The sequence below is a fragment of the Mobula birostris genome, chromosome 6 (genome assembly GCF_030028105.1).
Source record: "Mobula birostris isolate sMobBir1 chromosome 6, sMobBir1.hap1, whole genome shotgun sequence".
NCBI lineage: Eukaryota > Metazoa > Chordata > Chondrichthyes > Myliobatiformes > Myliobatidae > Mobula > Mobula birostris.
In genome coordinates this window covers 27123364-27144783 of record NC_092375.1, presented here as the reverse complement: position 1 = coordinate 27144783, position 21420 = coordinate 27123364, and the positions used below count along the sequence as shown (strand labels likewise).

Below are 21420 nucleotides of genomic sequence, written 5' to 3'. Positions count from 1 at the left end.
AGATTCTTGATTGGTCTGGGTATGAAGGGATGCGGGGAGACGGCAGGAGATTGGAACTGAGAGCAAAAATGGATCAGCCATGATGAAATGGTGGAGCAAACTCAATGGGCCAAATGGCCTAATTCTGCTTCTATAGCTTATGGACTTGTGGAAGAAAGGGAATGGGGAGGAGTACCAAAGGGAGCTGATGGGCAGATAAGGTACTCTTCAAGAATGGAGAGAGGTAGAAGAAAGGAAATTATAGGCCAGTTAATATTCCCTGAGTGGTTGGGAAGATGTTGGAGTCGATTGTAAAGGATGTGGTTTTTGGGGTACTTGGAGGCACGTGATAAAATAGGCTGCCGTCAACATGGCTTCCTCGAGGGAAAATCTTGCCTGACAAATCTGTTGGAATTCTTCGAAGAAACAACAAGCAGGATAGACAAAGGAGAATCAGTTGATGTTGTGTACTTGGATTTTCAGAAGGCCTTTGACAAGGAGCCACACATGAGACTGCTTAACAAGCTACGAGCCCATGGCATCACAGGAAAGATACTGGCATGCATAAGACAATGATTGATTGTCAGAAGACGAAGAGTGAGAATGAAAAGAACCTTTTCTGGTTGGTTAGTGGTGACTAGTGGTGTTCCACAGGGGTCTGTGTTGGGACCACTTCTTTTTACATTATATGTCGATGATTTGGATGATCGAATTGATGGCTTTGTTGCAAAGTTTGCAGACGAACGAAGATAGGTGGAGGGGCAGGTAATTTTGAGGAAGTAGAGAGGTTGCAGAAGGACTTGATTAGGAGAATGGGCAAAGAAGTGGAGATGGAATACAGTGTCATGTAGGGTGTGGTCATGCACTTTGGTAGGAGAAATAAAAGAGTAGACTATTTTCTAAGTGGAGAGAAAATTCAAAAATCTAAGATGCAAATTGACTTGGGAGTCCTTGTGGAGAATTCCCAAAAGGTTAATTTGTAGGTTGAGTCGGTGGTGAGGAAAGCAAATATGATGTTAGCATTCATTTCAAGAGGACTAGAATATAAAAGTAAGGATGTAATGTTGTGTCGTTACAAAGCATGGTGAGGTCTCAGTTGGAGTATTGAGAGCAATTTTGGCCCCCTTATCTTAGAAAGGATGTGCAGACACTGGAGAGAGTTAAAAGGTTCACAAAAATGATTCCCAAATTGAACGGCTTGTCAAATGAAGAGCGTTTAATGGCTCTGGGCCTGTATTCACTGGAATTCTAAAGAGTAAGGAGTGATCTAATTGAAATCTATCAAATGTTGAAAGTCCTCAATAGAGTGGATATGTAAAGGATATTTACTATGGTGTGAGATTCTAGGACCACAGGGGACAGCCTCAGAATAGAGAGGCATCCTCTTAGAATGTGGATGAGGTAGAATTTCTTTAGCCAGAGAGTGCTGAATCTGTGGAATTTGTTGCCACAGGCAACTGTAGAGGCCAAATCTTTATATTTAAGACAGAGGTTGATAGATTCTTGATTGGTCAGGGCATGAAGAGTTACGGGGAGAAGGTAGGAGGTTGGCAGTGAGAGGAAAAATGGATCAGCCATGATTAAGTGGCAGAGCAGACTCGATACGCCAAGTGGACTAATTCTGCTCCTATAGCTTATGGTCTTGTGTATTCCCAAATAGCTAGTAATGAGAAATAAATACTAAAAGGATGCAAGATTGTGAACCTGTTAGTGTGAAGTCTGTTGCAATAATAAAAATGCATTAAATGTTTGGGTGATCTTAAAAAAAAAACACCCAGACAAGCAGAATTTCACTCTGTGTGTGTGATGTAGGAAGAAAACTGGCCCCATTTTTTTTTTTGCCCTAGATACCCTGCTGTTAAATATTGTGTTTTCACCAAAGTTGCTTTATCTGATAAAATTGTTAAACGTGAAACCATATGACCTCATTGAAAACTTGTGGGAGTATTTTAACGTAAACAGAAAGTGTTGAAAATGTGTGCCAAGTCAGAGAGTAACTGTGGGAGCAGTAAGTATTTCAGTTTAATACCCTGTTATAAAAGCAATTCTGATTGTTGATATAATTTGAAAACTACTATCTGAAATGATTCATCTGCCAAGATCGGGCATTAAATAGTAGGCTTATCTGATTAATTAGATAATTAGATTCAAATTTTTTTTAGTTAATATTTTCTGAAACAAACCTACTTTATTTTTATATATCCTGTTTCATATTCTGCATTTGGTTATTGAATTATAATTCATTTTAAATTACAGATGAAATTGGTCCTCCTTCAATACATGTGGAATCAGACAAGGAATCACTTACTATTGAAATTTCCGAGATGCTGATGTCAAATAACGCATCTATACAAACATTCTATAAAGATATACAGTACAGGATAACCTACTGGAAAGAAAATTCTTATGAAAATACAAATGTAAGTAATTTGAAACAAAATTGCTCTCCAAAGAATAACTGTCTGTCTCTGCAATATAACGTAAAACAATGCTTCCTGTGTGTTATGCAAATGTCTTTTTAAATATATGGTAAAACCAAAACTGCAGTTGTACAGCAGCCATCATTCCCACGATGTAGGGAGGCTTCTATTCCTACTTGGGAGAGTTTAGTTTTGTGTGGCATTGGAGGGGAACCAACATAACAGGTCAGTGTATGGAGGGGTTAGGTGAAGGTTAATGTTAGGTCAAGCAAGTCTAAAAGGAAGGGCAGGTGACTCCAGCACGACATTTCCAGGATTTGGATATAGTGGGGAGGTAGAGGAGCAGATATGTAAGTAGGCAGATTTTGGAAAGATGTGATGGGTTTGTTGCCGTGGGTGACTTCAGTTTCCAAATATTGCAAATTGGTTTATTGTCGCAAGTACCAAGGTACACAGAAAGATTTTAATTTTGTCTGCTATCCGTACTGGTCACTTCATTACATCAGTACAACGACGTGTCGCAAAGGGGAAACAATAACAGAATGCCGTATATTTGGGTGCAACGGTCGCGTAGTGGTTAGCACAACACTGTTTCATCTTGGGGGCAAATCTGACGTCATCATGAGGAGTTTTTACGCCCTCCTGCTGGATGGTGGGTTTTCACTGGGTGCTCCAGTTTTCTCCCACAGTCTAAAGACATACTGATTGGCAGGCTAATTGGTCATTGTAAATTGTCCAGTAGTAAGGCTAGTTGAATCAGGGATGTGGTTCGAAGGGCCTACTCCATGCTGCGTCTCTAAATAAAATAAATAAACAGTGTTACAGTTACAGAGAAAGTGCAGGCAGACAGTAAGGTGCAAGGCGATAGGTCATGTGGTCAAGAGTCCATCTTATTGTACTAGGGGATTATTCAATAATCTCATAATGGCAAGATAGAAGCTGTCCTTGAGTCTGGTGGTCCCTGCTTCCAGGTATTTGCATCCCCTGGTTGAAACTAGAGAGAATGTAGAGAATGTACTTGGTGTTAGGGGCCATGATCCTGATGGCTGCTTTACCAAGGCAGCAAGAAGTGTAGACAGGGTCCATGGAGGTATGGCTGATCTCTATTTTTAAAAAAAACACTTCACAACCAGTGATAATAGTGATAATAAACCCGATTCTGATATTCTTTGTCTGTATGGTATTAACATAGTTTCTGTTGACTAACCTTAGATGCTTGTTGCTGTTTATTAAATGAATAATGATAAATAATGTAAAAGTTCTGTTGCTGCTGCTGTTATAAGGTATGAAAGTTAAGAGGATGAGACTTGGTTTTATTGAATCTTGATGAAAATGTTAGCATGCTCTGTTAAATTCCTACCATTTCTTGTCTTGGTGTCAGGTTTTCATATTCAATGACTGTATTAATCTACCTTTTTTAGTTGCTCAAAATATTGCTAGCTGCCGAGTTGAAACAGTGTAAATTAGTGTATCAGAAAACTAACTAGCATATGTTGTTGATAACTGACAACAACCAAAAGCCATTATCCATTCATGCTGCCCTCCAGCTCTTCGACCATGCGTCAGATTCCTTCTTCTCCAGCCCGCTGTCTTCAGAATATTCCACAAGGTATATTGAAGACCAATGAAAATCACATTAGTAGATGAATTTAGCTTTGCTCGTCTTTTGAATCACAATCAGAGTCAGGTTTCTTATCACTGCTTTATATGACATGAAATTTGTTGTTTTGTGGGCAGCCGTACAGTGCAAACACACAAAATTACTATAAATGACAAAATAAATAATGCAGAACAAGGAATCATGAGATCAGAGTCAGGTTTAATATCACCAGCATATGTCGTACACTCTTTTAACTTAACAACAGCGGTAGTACAATGCAATACATGATATAGAAAAAAATAAGTAAATCAATTACAGTAAATGTGTGTGTGTATATATGTGTATTTGTGTATGTATGTGTGTGTATATATATATATATATATATATATATATGATCAGAAGTAGTGCAAAAACAAATAATATTTAAAAACAAAAGTGAGGTGGTGGTCATGGGTTCAGTGTCCATTCAGGAATCGGATGGTAGAGCAGGAGAAGCTGTTCTTGAATCATTGACTGTGGTAACAATGAGAAGAGGGCATGTCCTGTGAGATGGGGGTCCTTAATAATGGACACTGCTCGTGGAAGATGTCTTGGATAAAACGGAGGCTAGTACCCAAGATAGAGCTGACTAATTTTACAACTTTCTGTAGCTTCTTTCAATCCTGTACAGTAGCCCCCGCTCCCCCCACCAATACCAGACAGTGCTACAGCCTGTCAGAATGCTCTTCAAGGTACATCTGTAGAAGTTTTCGACATTTTAGTTGACAAACCAAATCCTTTCAGTCTCCTAATGAGATATAGCCACTGCCTTGTGTTCTTTATAGTTGCATTGTTAGATCCTCAAGAGATCTTGACACCCAGGAACCTGGAATTGCTCATCCTTTCCACATCTGATCCTACTATGAGGATTGGTTCTTTCCAACCTGCCTGTCTTCACCTGACGATATCTAGTTATCCTCCTTTCCCTCCCCCAAACTTTTTATTCTGCCATCTTCCCCCTTTTCAGGCCTAAAGAAGGGTCTTGGCCCACAAAGTTGAGTGTTTCTCTTTTCCATAGATGCTGCCTGACCTGCTGAGTTCCTCCAGTTGCTTTGGATTTCCAACATCTGTAGACTTTTTCGTGTTTATACTTCCATGAAATGGCTGTTAGAACCTTTCCATACTTTAAATCAATTCATTATTATCTCTTACCACGGTTCATGAAACATAGACTGGAATGTCACAATCAGCCTCTTTAAAATGGACTAAAATGCAGTATTCCTGGAAGTGAACTTAATTATACCTAACCAAATTAAATGTAGGTACCTGACTTTCATATACTGCTAAACCAAATACTTTATTCTGTTTTAATTTTTGAACTTGCAGGTGATAAACAGCACAAACAGATTGGTGGTCTTGAAGCTTGAGCCTTGGACCACATACTGTCTGCATGTTTTGGCTTTCAGCTCTGTTTTCAGCAGAGTAGGACTGAATAGTTCAGTTATGTGCAAGAGGACTGGCGGTATGATTTTAATAATTTTTTTTAATCTAACATTGCTGTGTAGTATTCTTTAACGGATATTTCCCTCACCTTTGGTATTTGGTGTCTTTCACTCGGTTGCTTCTTGTGCACCTGCATCATATATTGTTACCAGCCTGTGAGAGAGAACAGGCCACTGTCACATGTCCAGCACAACTTAATGATGAAACTTGGTTTTGCTTCCATTAGAGCTGTTATTTTATGGAAGAAAACATGGTATCACTTATGGCAACACAATTTCCTTTATGGCCCTTTGATTGGAAATTTAGTCCATGGTTACCTGCAGCAGATGTTGCTGGACTGGCAAAATAAAGTGATCCAGGAGCTCAAGCTATTCTGTTTCAAAAGAAATGTGACTCCGTTTAATATTTATTAGCTAAATTGTTAGTTGTAATATTAAAGAAGAATCTAAAAGAAAATGTGAGGAATGCAGTTTTATTGTTTCTGTCTTTAAATCATTCTTCATGCTAGCGCAGGAGTCCCCAACCTTTTTTGCACTGCAGACCGGTTTATTATTGACAATATTCTTGCGGACCGGCCGACCTGGTTGGGGGGGGGGGGGGGTAGGGTTGCCAACGGACAAGAGTAGCAGTCAAATACGTTGTGTTTACCCCGAGAAGGACTACAATGACCACGAAACCTTGCGCGGGCACCTGTGTGCGCATGCGTGTACATGCCAATTTTTTTTCTACAAATCGTTCTTGGCGATTCTGTTCGGGGGGGGGTGTTAATCACGACCGGAATATAGGTGATAAGTGGCTAATACACCCAATTTTGTTTCTAAAAGGGTTTATCTAACGAATTTAATCTTAAACACACAGCGCATATTTTCCTCGCATGAATATAGTGAAAAGTCAATTATCAGGGGAGCTGAAGTAAGTGTTGAACGAACTTCCAGTAGAAGTGGTAGAGGCAAGTTCAATATTATCATTTAAAGAAAAATTGGATAGGTATATGGACAGGAAAGGAATGGAGGGTTATGGGCTGAGTGCAGGTCGGTGGGACTAGGTGAGAGTAGCATTCGGCACGGACTAGAAGGACAGAGATGGCCTGTTTCCAAGCTGTAATTGTTATATGGTTATATAAGTCACTTATAAATTAATAGCATCATAACATTTTAAGTGACGTTTGGATATTAAACACACAGCACATATTTTCCCCATATGAGCATATAAAATCATTGCAACGCACCAATATCGCTGAATCAGTGGAAGCCCTGGGCTTGTTTCCCTGCAATAAGACGGTCCCATCGAGGGGTGATGGGAGACAGCGATACTCGAAGGGGGTTCCTTATGTCCAGTCTATTCTGCAATTTAGTTTTTGTTGCATTCATCGCAGAGATATGTTGGAAATGGAAGCAACATTTTCAGTGCTTTCGTGGCTATCTCAGGATATTTAGCCTTGACTTTGATCCAGAATGCCGGCAGAGATGTTATGTCAAACATACTTTTCAACCCGCCGTCATTTGCGAGCTCGAGGAGTTGATCTCCTTCCCGCGCTGACGTGGATGACGCGCGGGTAATGACCTCGCGTGCGTTCAAGCTCAACAGTGGGCGTGACAGGGAATGAGGAAAGGTGCAGCTGACTCCTATCGCCAAATCATATCGTTTCCTCACGGCCCGGTAGCACATGCTTTGCGGCCCGGTGGTTGGGGACCGCTGTGCTAGCGGACTCTTTTGCTATGTCCATAATGTTACCTTCCAGTTCCTCTCTGGAGGAAGGTCTGTGGTGAAGAACAAACAATCTAATGGCAGTGGGGTGTGACATTACTTATTGCTGTAAAATTGTTTACATTAACTAGTAGCTATAAACAGGAGAAAAGGCACCACTATTCATGTATCTGATTTTCTTTTTTCTCTCCAGGTGGTACTCCCAAGTGGCTGATTGGTATAGGCTTCCTTGTTTCACTAGTGGTGGTTTTTACTGGAGTGGTAGGATGCACCTTCTGTGTACATTACATGTACAGATGTACAAAGTATGCCTTGTTTCCCCCACACACCCTGCCAGAACATTTACAAGAGGTATGTAATCTCTTTCATATTTGGCTACCCTTTACCCCGGTGATCTTAAAAAGGAAAATAAAGCTCAAAGGTCATGTACAAACTGTTTAGAGATTATGGAAGCTGCATTAACTGTACCCTTTTGCCTCTCGTCTATTTTGAATTATTTCCGTGCTTCCGAGTTTTGAGGTGGACTGTTTATTGTGAGATACCTCTGGGCTTATCTACTCTGAGTTCTATCATGGCCAAAATGTAACTTTCCAGTGTGCCCATTAAATTACTAAAACTTATAGAAATTATTGTTTAATACATTGGTTGCAAGTGCATGGCAATGTTTTCACCTAAAAATATTGTAAACTGAAGATTATAAAGGTATTTTCAGGCACTTTAGTGAAAATATATTCTGGTCAAATTCCAACTTTTTTAGGATAATTTTAATCCATTTGGTGGTCATCTCCCAGCTAATGTCCAAGGATAACATAGCAAAACACTGAGTATATTGCCTGTAACATTTATTTCTAATAACCAGGAAGTGGTGAAAGGAGCAAAACCAAAGTTATTTGTAGAATCCCAGCTACCTTGTGTCAAACTTGATTTAGCTCAACTCTGAAATAGAGGCATGTAGGGTTTTAACCCATGAGAGACTTGAACTTATCACTCCGGGCTAGACTTGCACTGATGTTTGTTACTGAGGACCTACTACTTTTGAACAAAATATTACCTTGGAATTGGTGGCTACCCTCTCCAATGGGCATACAAGATCCTATAGTTCCATTCACAGGAAAGCAAGACGATTGCCTGTTGTTCTGATCAAAGGACAATGTATACACGGGGAATTCTGCAGATGCTGGAAATTCAAGCCGCACACATCAAAGCTGCTGGTGAACACAGCAGGTCTTTGACGTGTGTTGAAAGGGCAATGTATACTCCCTATCCAATAATGTTAAATATGATCATTGGTTGTGCCCTTCATTGATATTTCAGAAAACCAAAATCAAAGCATTGCAGATGCTTAATTATGAAATGTGAAATAAACTGTGCATTGTTTGAAGTTTAAATTTATTGTTGTCATGGCATAGATACAAATGCCATGTATAATAAATGTCAGGTCAATCAGCTTTTTACAGCAGCACAGCAATACTTTGCAACCATGACAAACATAAGTTGACGTGGTGGAATTAGCTTAACATAAATTCTACATAACTTTCTCTAAAACAAATTACAGATTAAACATTTACCAACACTAGTGCAAAATTGAGAGAGAAAAATAAATGTATTCTGAGGCTGTGTTAGGGGCTTTCAGGTCAGATTAAGAACCTAATGACAGTGTGGGAGAAGGTGTTGCTGAACCTTGAGGTGTGGATCTTCAGAGTCCTGTACCCTTTGTCTGAAGGCAGCATCATGGAGAGAGCATGCCCCTATGGTAGGGGTTGCTGATGATGGATGCCACTCTGCTGGACATCACCTCTTGCAGATTACCTCAAGGGTGGGGAGAGCTTGATGAAACTGGATGAGTTCACTACTCCCTGTAGCCTCTGACACTCCTCGTGCGTTGGAGTTTCCATACCTGCCTTTTGGCTGGTCTGAACATGTCTGCAAGCTTTCTCCCTTTATGTAGATGTTCTCCCTAACCAATAATGCAGCTTCTACTACTCCTCTCAAATCAATTCCTGTCATGCCAGAAACACTGGTAGCCCAGAGCACTGGGTTGCCTGTCCTGCCCATCACTCAGCCATGTTTCTGTAATAGTAATATCATTATCCCATGTTGTGACCCCTGCTCTGAGTCCATCTGCCTTACTTGCATTAAAATGAAAGTTAACCACAGATTTTCCCCACTCCCCTTCCAGCCCCTACTGTCCTGCCTTACTGGGCTTGCTTGCTTTAACTTCTATATTTTCCTCATCTGATGTACTATTACTTTGGGTCCCAACCCTCTGCCCCACTTATTTAAACCCTTCCAGGTTCCACGAACAAACCTCCCTGCGAGGGTATTAGTCCCACTCCAGTTCAGATGTAACATAGTCATAGTCATACTTTATTGATCCCGGGGGAAATTGGTTTTCGTTACAGTTGCACCATAAATAATTAAATAGTAATAAAACCATAAATAGTTAAATAGTAATATGTAAATTATGCTGGGAAATAAGTCCAGGACCAGCCTATTGGCTCAGGGTGTCTGACCCTCCAAGGGAGGAGTTGTAAAGTTTGATGGCCACAGGCAGGAATGACTTCCTATGACGCTCTGTGTTACATCTCGGTGGAATGAGTCTCTGGCTGAATGTACTCCTGTGCCCAACCAGTACATTATGTAGTGAATGAGAGACATTGTCCAAGATGGCATGCAACTTGGACAGCATCCTCTTTTCAGACACCACCGTGAGAGAGTCCAGTTCCATCCCCACAACATCACTGGCCTTACGAATGAGTTTGTTGATTCTGTTGGTGTCTGCTACCCTCAGCCTGCTGCCCCAGCACACAATAGCAAACATGATCGCACTGGCCACCACAGACTCGTAGAACATCCTCAGCATCGTCTGGCAGATGTTAAAGGACCTCAGTCTCCTCAGGAAATAGAGACGGCTCTGACCCTTCTTGTAGACAGCCTCAGTGTTCTTTGACCAGTCCAGTTTATTGTCAATTCGTATCCCCAGGTACTTGTAATCCTCCACCATACCCACACTGACCCCCTGGATGGAAACAGGGGTCACCGGTACCTTAGCTCTCCTCAGGTCTACCACCAGCTCCTTAGTCTTTTTCACATTAAGCTGCAGATAATTCTGCTCACACCATGTGACAAAGTTTCCTACCGTAGCCCTGTACTCAGCCTCGTCTCCCTTGCTGATGCATCCGTCCTTGTACCGGTCACCTCTGCCCCTGAATAAATCCCAGTAGTCCAAGTAGCTGAAGCCCTTTCATTAGCTCTTGAGCCACACATTGAGTAGTCTTTTCATCCTATTCCTAACCTCACAAGCATGTAGCACAGGTTGTAATCATGAAGTTACAACACCAGAGAGCTTGCTCTTTCACCTTCTGCTTAACTCCCGTATATTCACTTTGCAAGACCTCATTCCACTTCCCATCTATCATTAGTATGGATCAAAACCTCTGGCTGCCTGTCTTCCTCTTTGAGAATGGCCCATACCCACTGAGGGACATTTTTGACCCTGGCACCAGGAAGGCAATACACCATCTTGCATGCAGCCACAGGACTACCTGTCTGTTACTCCCTCTGCAAAGGCTCCTGTCACAGGTATGTGCCTAGAGTTCAAACTCCCTGCTCTGTAACAGAGCCAGTTGTGGTGCCAGTGATCTGGCTGCTGCTGTTGCTTTCTCCTGAGAGGTCATCTCCCCAACAGTGTCCAAAATGTTAATAGTAGTTAAGAGAGGGAGAGTAGACAGAGGGTGTCTTCCGGCCAGTTGCCCATCTATCTGGCTGAACCTGTGGTGTGACCACCTCCCTATAACTCCCATCTCCAACAGCAAGTGAGCCCAATTTCCGCTTCAACTGATCCTATGAATCTGAGGTGAACTTCCTACAAATGTGTAGTAGTTGCCAGGGACAACAGACTTCTCCCTGATCTCTCGCATCTTACAGAAGGAGGATATCACCCCACTGATTGCCAGTTTTCACTAGTTAAATTACTACAAAGGAAACCTTGACTTTACTGTAGCTCGTCACTACTGAACTGCATTAAGGTGGATGAATGTACAGAACCTGACTAAGTGTATTTTAAGATATTATAGGAAGCAAGTATGGAGATTGCTGTGGCCCTGGCAGAGATTTTTTAAAAATATATCTTTGTTAGCCATGGGTGAACTACCAGACTGCTGGATAGCTAATGATGTGTGTTATTTAAGAAAGGCAGCAATGATAAACAAGGAAACTACAGGTTGCTGAGGGATTATTGGAAGGGATTCTGCGAGCCAAGATTTATTTACATTTGCAAGGGCAGGGACTGATTAGGGATAGTCACCTTGGCTTTGTGCCTTGAGGAATTTTTTTCTCTCTGAAGAGGTGACCAAAGGGCAGAGGCAGAGTGGTTAATCTTGTCCATATAGGCTTTGGCAAGGCTGCAGGGTGGCTGGTGTGGCAGGATGGAACGTGTGATCCAGGGTAAGCTCGCCATTTGATACAAAATTGGCTTAGTGGTAGTCATAGTCATACTTTATTGATCCCGGGGGAAACTGGTTTTCGTTACAGTTGCACCATAAATAATTAAGTAGTAATAAAACCATAAATATTTAAATAATAATATGTAAATTATGCTGGGACATAAGTCCAGGACCAGCCTATTGGCTCAGGGTGTCTGACCCTCCAAGCGAGGAGCTGTAAAGTTTGATGGCCACAGGTAGGAATGACTTCCTATGACGCTCTGTGTTGCATCTCGGTGAAAGGAGTCTCTGGCTAAATGTACTCCTGTGCCCACCCAGTACATTATGTGGTGGATGGGAGATATTGTCCAAGATGGCATGCAACTTGGACAGCAGGAAGTAGAGGATGGTATTGGAGAGATATTTTTCAGATTAGAAGCCAATGACTGATGCTGCACCACAGGTATTGGTGCTGGGTTCTTTGCTGTATGTCTAATGTATTAATAATTTGGAGGAAAATGTTGATCAATAACTTTGCAGATGACACTAAAATTGTTGGTATGGTGGACAGTGAAGAAAGTTGCTTAATGTTACAAGATAAATTTCATCTACCATTCCCTTGTCTACTTTTCCAGTTATTCTTTAACTTGGATAAGTACAGAGAGATGCTTTTTGGCCATGTAACAATACTAGTCCATTCATTTCTCCAATACCTTTTCCTTATGTTATTAGACTATTGATTCTCCACTATTTCTTTGTTTTATACAATGAAAGTTGGTTTCATCAATTTATCTAATGTTCAGGCACACTTCCTTCATTTCCCCACAATTCCCCATCTCAAATTGCTACTTCTCTAACCTTTAAATGTCTTTCTCATTTGCCACTGTATTACATTTTCATCTTTATCAACAATCTTTTGATTCCCAAAACACTGCCTATTTATTTCTTTAGTTGGCAGCGTTATAAAACTTGTATAATCTCATACTACCTGCAACACCATGGATGAGAATTTTCTAGTGAAGCATTTATCTGTTAAAAAATGTATTTTGAGAACTCTGGAATGCACATTCCTTGATTACTATTATTCCTTTTCATTAGCCTTTAATTATAATCAGCTATATGTGAGTTTAAGACTGGTTTCATAATTTAGTATAAATTTAAGACTAAACCTTAAGACTTCAAGACATATGTTGTAGATTCTGAACCATTTCGGGATGGTCTGGGGTCAAGAAAGTCACAACTATGTCTCTGTGTGAAATAACGCATTCTGGCCTTGTTATTTTTGCAGTGTTTCAGTGAATCATCTCAAAGAGCTCCATTCCACGTGCTGACGTCAGTGGAAGATTCTGAGGAATGTTGTGATCCGCTCATTGTCATTACTGAAAACAACAGCTTGAGCTCCTGTTCGGATTCCTTTATTTCAAATATTGAAAATGAACAACAAAATCAAAGTGGTCAAACCAGTGCAGATTCTGGTCGATTTTCAAATGCAGAAAGTTCTAGGACTGAAGATTTTAATGAAAGGACATTCACAAAACTCGATTTACAAACATAGGCTTTGTACTATTAAACTGAAACTTCTCCATCTGAGTGTCCCATCTTTGATTTTTAAGTATTTCCTCAAACTGCCATGTACCACTGGGTGGGTTTGCATGTATGAGGTCAGTGTTGCTATTAAGTTTATTTAATTACTATTGCTTCTAAATTTTAATGCAAATTTGTTTTAGAACGTTGTCTCTCCTTCTCAGTTCTGTGAACTGAAATACCAATGTAGATTAAAATCACTTAGACTGAATATCTAAGACCATATGACATAGGAGCAGAATTGGGCCATTTTGCTCATTGAGTCTAGTCCATCATTCGAATCATCTCTGATTTATTATCCCTCTCAACACCATTCTCACATCTTCTCCATGAAACTTTTGACGCCCTTGTTAATCAAGAGCCTATCAACCTTTGCTTTAAACATACCCAATGACCTTGCCTCCACAACCACTTGTGACGATGGATTTCACAGATTCACCACCATCTGGCTAAAGCAATTGCTCCTCTGTTCTAAAGGGACGTCCTCCTGTTCTGAGGCTGTGCCCTGTGGTCCTAGATTCATCCACTGTTGGAAACATCCTTTCCACGTCCATTCTATCTAAGCCTTTCAATATTCAGTAGCTTTCAATGAGGATCCCCCCCCCCCCCGCCTCATTCTTCTTTACACCAGCGAGTACTGGCCCAGAGCCATCAAAAGCTCCCCCCCCCACCTCTCCCCCATACATCAATCTTTCAATTCCCAAGGTCATCCTCATAAACCTCCTCTGGAGCCTCTCCAATGCCAGCTCTTCTTTCTTAGATCTGGAGCTCAAAACTGCTCACAATACCCAAAATGTGGTCTGCCCAGCGCTTTATAAAGCTTCTAGTTGGATAACAGGCCTTTTTCATGGTTCAAATAGACACGTGGGTAAAAATGTTTTCGCTCTTAAGTAACATTTGTATTTTTATACCATTTTACACAGCTACTACAGTGCTACCTGCAATCCTGTTGTCAAGCTGGTAGCATAAATAGGGCTGTAGGGTATGCCATTGCAATGCAATAATGCCATGTATTCAGTGTTAATGTAATTAAGATATTAAACATAGAACATAGAAATTTACAGCACATTACAGGCCCTTCGGCCCACAATGTTCTGCTAACCATCTAACCTACTCTAGAAATTGCCTAGAATTTCACTAGCACATAGCCCTACATGTTTCTAAGCTCTGTGTACCTAACTGGGAGGCTCTTAAAAGATCCTGTTGTATCCGCTTCCACCTCCGCTGCCGGCAGTGCATTCCATGCACCCACCAGTCTGTGTGGAAAAGCTTACTCCTGACATCCCCTCCGTACCTAATTCCAAGCACCTTAAAACTATGCCCCCTTGTGTTAGCCATTTCAGCCCTGGGAAAAAGCCTCTGACTGTCCACACAATAAATGCCCCTCATCATCTTGTACACCTCTGTCGGGTCACCTCTCATCACTCCAAGGAGAAAATGCCAAGATATTTTACATCTGCATTTTAATTAATTAAAGTATTTGTCTTTTATGATCAGGAATGCACTGCCTGTAGGGTGATGGAAGTAGATTCATTTGTAGTGTTAAGCCAGGTTAGAGCAAATCTTTTGGTGGTAGAAATAATTCACAGAACCTTTTACAGAAAGGTGAAGCGGGTTATCAGGATTTACTAGATGGCTCTGTTAAAGGATTGGTAGAGTGGTTGTTAGTTGAGTGGCCTCCTATTCTGGGCTATTCTGTGAATTCCGTTGTTGATTCCCTTCTGCGCACTGATTTGCAGATACAGGGTTGGACAATTTAATGCCTAAAGAATTTTAAGTCCTTGATATAAGGAATAAATATGTTCCTGTTCATATTTTCAATTTTGGAGAACTTTTGAAGATAGCATGTGCTATGTTTTGAAGTTACAAAACATTATAATTAATTGAAACCAGGAGCTGGGAGATAAATGTGTGTACTTCGTTTTTACTTTGTGTATGACGTGGTGGTATGACATGCCATTTACATACTTTTACATATAACTTGTAATGAACAAGAATATGTAATCAAATAACATATTTACAATATTACTCAAATATTACTGAAATATTAAATACACAACACCTCTCTACTTGGCTATAAATGCCAACTCAATATCAAATGCATCTCAACTTATACAATATACTATATACTATATATGTAATACAACTATAATATACAGTAGGCATCCACAGCATAATGAATTTTAAGTTGTCCCTTTCTTGGAGGGACGCCCATATAGGACAAAGATGAGGAGAAGTTTCTTTAGCCAGAGAGAGGTGGTGAATCTGTGGAATACTTTGCCACAGGTGGCTGTGGAGGTGAGGTTACTGAGTGTATTGAAATCGGAAGTTGGTAGATTTTTCATGTCAGGCATAAAAGGTTACAGGAGTAAGGCAGGAGAATGGAGTGGAAAGGAAAATGAATCAGCCATGCTTTAAATGGTGGCACAGACTCAATGGGCCAAATGTCCTAATTCTGCTCCAGTGTCTAATAGAATTGATATTGATGCAGTCGCTGGTGCATCACTCAGGTAATGGGCTGAGATGTTCTTTTCATAGGACCTTGTAGTTGGTAGAATTTCCACATGCTGCATTTGCACCTGCAAATTATGGAATTTATGATCACATAATTTAAGTATGAGATTCATCTCTTCATTTAATGAATTCTCTACGCCCAGTTCTTTTCTCACGAAGGAACAATAATTGTATTTTCTATTCTACTGAAAATAGTCCAGATCTAGTAGTAATAGTTTCATGCAAAAGGCTTTATCTTCAAAAATCTTGCCTTATTGCTGCTCCTGACCCAGATGGATGCAATAATGATGAATATTGTTTTTAATGTGTCTTATATTTTTGTTACATTTGTTTTGCACTATATTTGTAACGTGTTATACTGCAGAGAGCAAAAAAAACTTGGAAATTGGTGTTTTTTTGAAAATGTAATGAACAAACCTGAAATAGTCTCATTGAAAATTAAATATTTTGTCTTTTTATTAATACTAACTTCATTGAAACCCAGTTTTTTTGGACTGAGTCTAATGCATCGATCATACTCTTGAATTCTGTTAAATGATTAACTGCAGGTTTTAACTTATTAATACTACAGTTTCATGTGATTGGTAGTCTGTCCTCTTTAATATCAAATTTTCCACTTCTTATTGAGGTATACTTCCACAAATACCCAATTTTCCCATAAAATGACCAGAGGTTATAGATTTCCCAAGATCCCAAGACTGCTACAATTTTTTTTTAAAGGAATAGTCAATCGCAATATCAGTGTTTGCTCTAAAGCTCTTGTGCTACATAGTAGCTGCGATATCCTCATCCCATGGTATCTGCCTATGTTTTTGGGATTTCCTGATGTCGGGCCGTAGTCCTTGTGGTCCACATGATGCATTAAGGACCAGTGTAGACCAATGTCTTCACATCCTTCCTATAACGTGTTCATGCCCTAACTCTCATTAGAGTCAGATACGTAAGATTATTTCCATTTTAAACCCACTGTACTTCTAAACAGAGGGGAGTGTCTGCTGCTGCGCCTTAAGAGTGTGCTCAGGTTTTTTTTCTGCATTTTGGATGTGGACGTTGGACAATAGACTATATGTTTCAATCTCACAGTTTTTATATTATGTGTTTGTCTGATCCTGGTATTTTTTGAGCGGGAGGGGGATTTGGGGGCTGATGTACCTGATCAGTTTTGTCAATTTTTGTTTTCTCTGCAGGAAGAGGGATTTGGGGGTGGTCAATGTGCCTGATCCGTTTTTTTTTCTGTTGTGCGGGAGGAGGGATTTGGGGGTGAGGGTGATGTTCCTGATCTGTTTTGCTCAGGTTTTGTGCGTGAGGGAGGATTTGGGGGTTGATGTGCCCGTTCCATTTTTGTTCTTTTTTATGTGAGGAGATGGGATTCGGGGATTGATGATCATGCTGCCTTTCTTTCATAGCTACCCAGAGAATTGAAGAATTGCAGAGTTGTATACATTAATAACAAATGAATCTTTTGAAAACTTCTGTTACATGACAAGCCTTTGTGTGCTTCCTAAAGGAAGCTACACCCACAGCTAAAACCCATGTGCAATGTCTCTTATTGTTGGAATAGAATGTTGGTAAACCAATATGATCTTCTGAATCATGCCAAATAGTAATTCCTTATTTCTTGATTATTCCTGAGTTAAGGAAATTGAAAGTATGTATATGTCACCATATTCCACCTTGAAATTCATTTTCTTACAGGTGTTTACAGGAAAATTAAGAAATAGAACTTATGAAAAAAATCTACATAACTAAGACTGAAAAATATCCTCTATGAAAAGAGGGCAAATTGTGCAAATACTAAATGGAAAAAAAACATACTGAGAACATCAGTGTCAAGTCCTTGAAAGTGAGTCTGTAAGTTGTGGAATACCATTTGGCCCATCGAGTCTATTCCATCAGGGCTGATCCAAATTTTCCAGTCATTCCCCACTCCTCTGCCTTCTCCCCATACCCTTGATGCCCTGGCTAATCAAGAACCTATCTATCTCTGCCTTGAATTTACCCAATGACTTGGCCTCCACAGCTGCTCATGGCACCAAATTCCGCAGATTTATCACCCAATGACTAAAGTAATTTCTCCGCATCTCTGTCCGAAATGGACATCCTTCAATCCTGAAGTTGTGCCATCTTGTCCTGGACTCCCCTACCATGGGAAATAACTTTGCCATGTTTAATGTGTTCAGGCCTTTTAACATTTGGAATGTTTTTTGACATACCCCCCTCATTCTCATGAACTCCAGGGAACACAGCCCAAGAGCTGCCGGACATTCCTCATACAGTAACCCTTTCATTCTGGAATCATTCTTGTGTATCTTCTCTGAGCGCTTTCCAATGTCAGTATATCCTTTCTAAAATAAGGAGCCCAAAACTGCACACAGTGCTCCAAGTGTGGTCTCACAAGTGCCTTAGAGAACCTCAAGATCACATCCCTTCTCTTATATTCTGTACCTCTAGAAATGAATGCCAACATTGCATTTGCCTTCTTCACCATTGACTCAACCTGGAGGTTAAGGTTTAGGATATTCTACACAAGGACTCCCAAGTCCCTTTGCATCTCTGCATTTTGAATTCTGTCTCCATCTCAATAATAGTCTGCCCGTTTATTTCTTCCACCAAAGTGCATGACCATAATATTTTCCAACATTGTATTTCATTTGCCACTTCTTTGCCCATTCCCCTAAACTATCTACGTCTCTCTGCAGGCTCTCTGTTTCCTCAACACTACCCGCTCCTCCACCTATTTTTGTATCATCGGCAAATTTAGCCACAAATCTATTAATCCCGTAGTCTAAATCATTGACATACATCGATAAAAAGCAGCAGTCCCAACACCAACCCCTGTGGAACTCCACTAGTAACTAGCAGTTAGCCAGAATAGGATCCCCTTATTCCCACTCTCTGTTTTCTGCCTTCCAGCCAATGCTCCACCCATGCTAGTTACTCCCCTGTAATTCCATGGGCTCTTATCTTGCTAAGCAGCCTCATGTGTAGCACCTTGTCAAAGGCCTTCTGAAAATTCAAGTACACCACATCTACTGCATCTCCTTTGTTGACCCTACTTGTAATTTCCTCAAAAAATGCAATAGGTTACCAGGATTCTCCTTTCAGGAAACCATGCTGACTTTGGCCTATCTTGTCATGTGCCTCCAGGTACTCCATAATCTAATCCCCAACAATCGATTCCAACAACTTCCCAACCACTGATGTCAGGCTAACAGGTCTATAGTTTCCTTTCTGCTGCCTCCCACCCTCCTTAAATAGCAGAGTAACAGAGTTATCCAGTACAATGCCAGAATCTATTGATTCTTGAAATATCATTTTTAATGTCTCTGCAATCTCTCCATCTACTTCCTTCAGAACCCAAGGGTGCATTCCATCAGCTCTAGGAGATTTATCCACCCTCACTGATTAAGCTTCCTGAGTATCTTATTTGTCGTAATTTTCACTCCACATACTTCACTTCTCTGATACTCTTGAATGTCCGGTATACTGAAGATGTCTTCCACTGTGAAGACTGCTGCAAAATATGCATTCAGTTCCTCTGCCATCTCTGCATCTCTCATTACAATATCTCCAGTGTCAATTGCAATTGGTCCTATATCTACCTTCAACTCTCTTTTGTCCTTTATGTACTTAAAAAAGCTTTTATCTTCTTTGATTTAAGTCACCAGCTTCCTTTCATAATTCATCTTTTCCTTCCTAATGAACTTCTTACTTTCCTTCTGCAAGTTTTTAAAAGCTTCCCAGTCCTCTATCTTTCCACGAGCTTTGGCTTCCTTCTATGTCCTCTCTTTTGCTTTTACTTTGGCTCTGATTTCACTTGTCAGCCACAGTGGTGTCTAAAGCACCTTCAATAACTCCAAAGGACTGAAGTTGGGTAAAATACTGAAAGGCTTTTATTCGCTGTACAATACGACCTCCACGCTGAGTGTCTGCCCGCGGACTGAGGGGGAGGGGCAAGGCAAAGTCACCTTTATTCAGAGATCTGTGGGAGGAGCCACAGGGGCAGTCAGCAGCGGGGTGTGTCCAGACAGGTAACCCAGTTACAACATATATATATGGTTTACCACATTTACCCCTCCTTTTTTTTAAGAAGAGTCCCGTGGGGTGAAGTGACTGACAATATTTAAAACAAGTATATTTACAGGTCAAGTCTATCAGGCGGTTGAGTCCATCGCTGTGATCTACATAGCACCGGTGGTGATTGCACCGGCGATGGCGGTTGCGCTGGTTCCCGCCTGACTTGAGGTGCCGGCACGTTAGGTGTCAGTAATCCTTCGTGTGTGTGCATCGCGTCCGGTATGGGAGTGTCGTGTGGTGTCTGTGTAGGGTTTGGAGTGCGCGGTGCCTGGTGGGTATACATATCGGTGGATACGGGGTTAATAGTCACCACGGAGTGTTCAGGGTAGGGGCCCAGTGCTCCTGCGGGCGCCAGGTCGCGGATGGAGACCGTGCCCTCCCACCCATCAGGTAAAACCACGTAGGCATACTGAGGGTTCGCATGAAGTAAGTGAACCCTCTCGACCATTGGGGAGTATTTATTGCTCCTCGCATGTTTCCAGAGCAGCACTGGCCCCGGGGATGTCAGCCAAGTTGGTAGGGTGGTCCCAATGGTTGACTTTCTGGGAAATGAAAAGAGCCGCTCATGAGGGGTGGCATTGGTGGCCGTGCATAACAGGGAGCGGATAGAGTGGAGTGCCTCGGGAAGGACCCCCTGCCAGCGGGAGACCGGCAGTCCCTTTGACCTGAGGGCTAAGAGTGTGGCCTTCCACACCGTGCCATTCTCCTTCTCCACCTGTCCATTCCCCCGGGGATTATAGCTCGTGGTCCTACTGGTTGCAATCCCCCTAGCCAGCAGGTACTGGCGCAGCTCGTCACTCATAAACGAGGACCCTCTGTCACTGTGGATATAGCATGGGTATCCGAACAGAGTGAAGAGCTTGCGCAGGGCTTTTATAACTGACGTGGTAGTGGTGTGGGGCAGGGGATGGCGAAGGGGAACCGCGAGTACTCGTGGATAACGTTAAGAATGTACACATTGCGGTCGGTGGAGGGAAGGGGGCCCTTAAAGTCAACACTCAGTTGCTCAAAGGGGCGGGTGGCCTTGATGAGTGGTGCCCTTTTGGGTTGGTAGAAATGCAGTTTGCACTCTGCGCAGACTTGGCAGTCCCTGGTCATCATCCTGATCTCCTCAAGGGAGTAAGGCAGGTTCCGGGCTTTCACGAAGTGGAAAAGCTGGGTGACCCCCCCCCCCCCGGTGGCAAAGACCTACACATGTGGAGCGTATAGCCGGTCGATCTGCGCGCTGGCGCACGTTCCCCGGGATAGGGCATCGGAGGGCTCGTTGAGCTTCCCAGGCCTGTACATGATGTCATAGTTGGAGGTGGAGAGTTTGATTCTCCACCTCAGAATGTTATCATTTTTGATTTTGCCCCGCTGTTGGTTACTAAACATGAATGTGACTGAGCGCTGGTCAGTCAGCAGGGTGAACCTTTTGCCGGCGAGATAGTGCCTCCAGTGCCCAATAGCTTCCACTATGGCCTGGGCCTCTTTCTCCACCGCGGAGTGCCGAATTTCAGGGCCTTGAAGGGTACCGGAGAAGAACGGCACCGGTCTTCCCGCCTGGTTGAGGGTAGCAGCCAGTGCGAAGTCGGAGGTGTCACTCTCCACTTGGAAGGGAATGGCCTCATCCACCGCATGCATTGCTGCTTTG

General features: G+C 41.8%; 1 protein-coding gene across 1 annotated transcript in view; it reads left to right on the top strand.

Annotated features, from left to right (window-relative positions):
* LOC140198881 (interferon alpha/beta receptor 1a-like) overlaps positions 1 to 16174 on the top strand; it is a 33219-nt gene extending 17045 nt beyond the window's left edge. The window contains exons 4-7 of the mRNA XM_072260066.1: positions 2236 to 2399; positions 5365 to 5500; positions 7382 to 7539; positions 12901 to 16174. Coding sequence (XP_072116167.1) covers positions 2236 to 2399; positions 5365 to 5500; positions 7382 to 7539; positions 12901 to 13167 — 725 coding nt within the window. The 3' untranslated portion in view covers positions 13168 to 16174. The remainder of the gene's footprint in view (positions 1 to 2235; positions 2400 to 5364; positions 5501 to 7381; positions 7540 to 12900) is intronic.
* The last annotated feature ends 5246 nt before the right edge of the window (positions 16175 to 21420 follow it).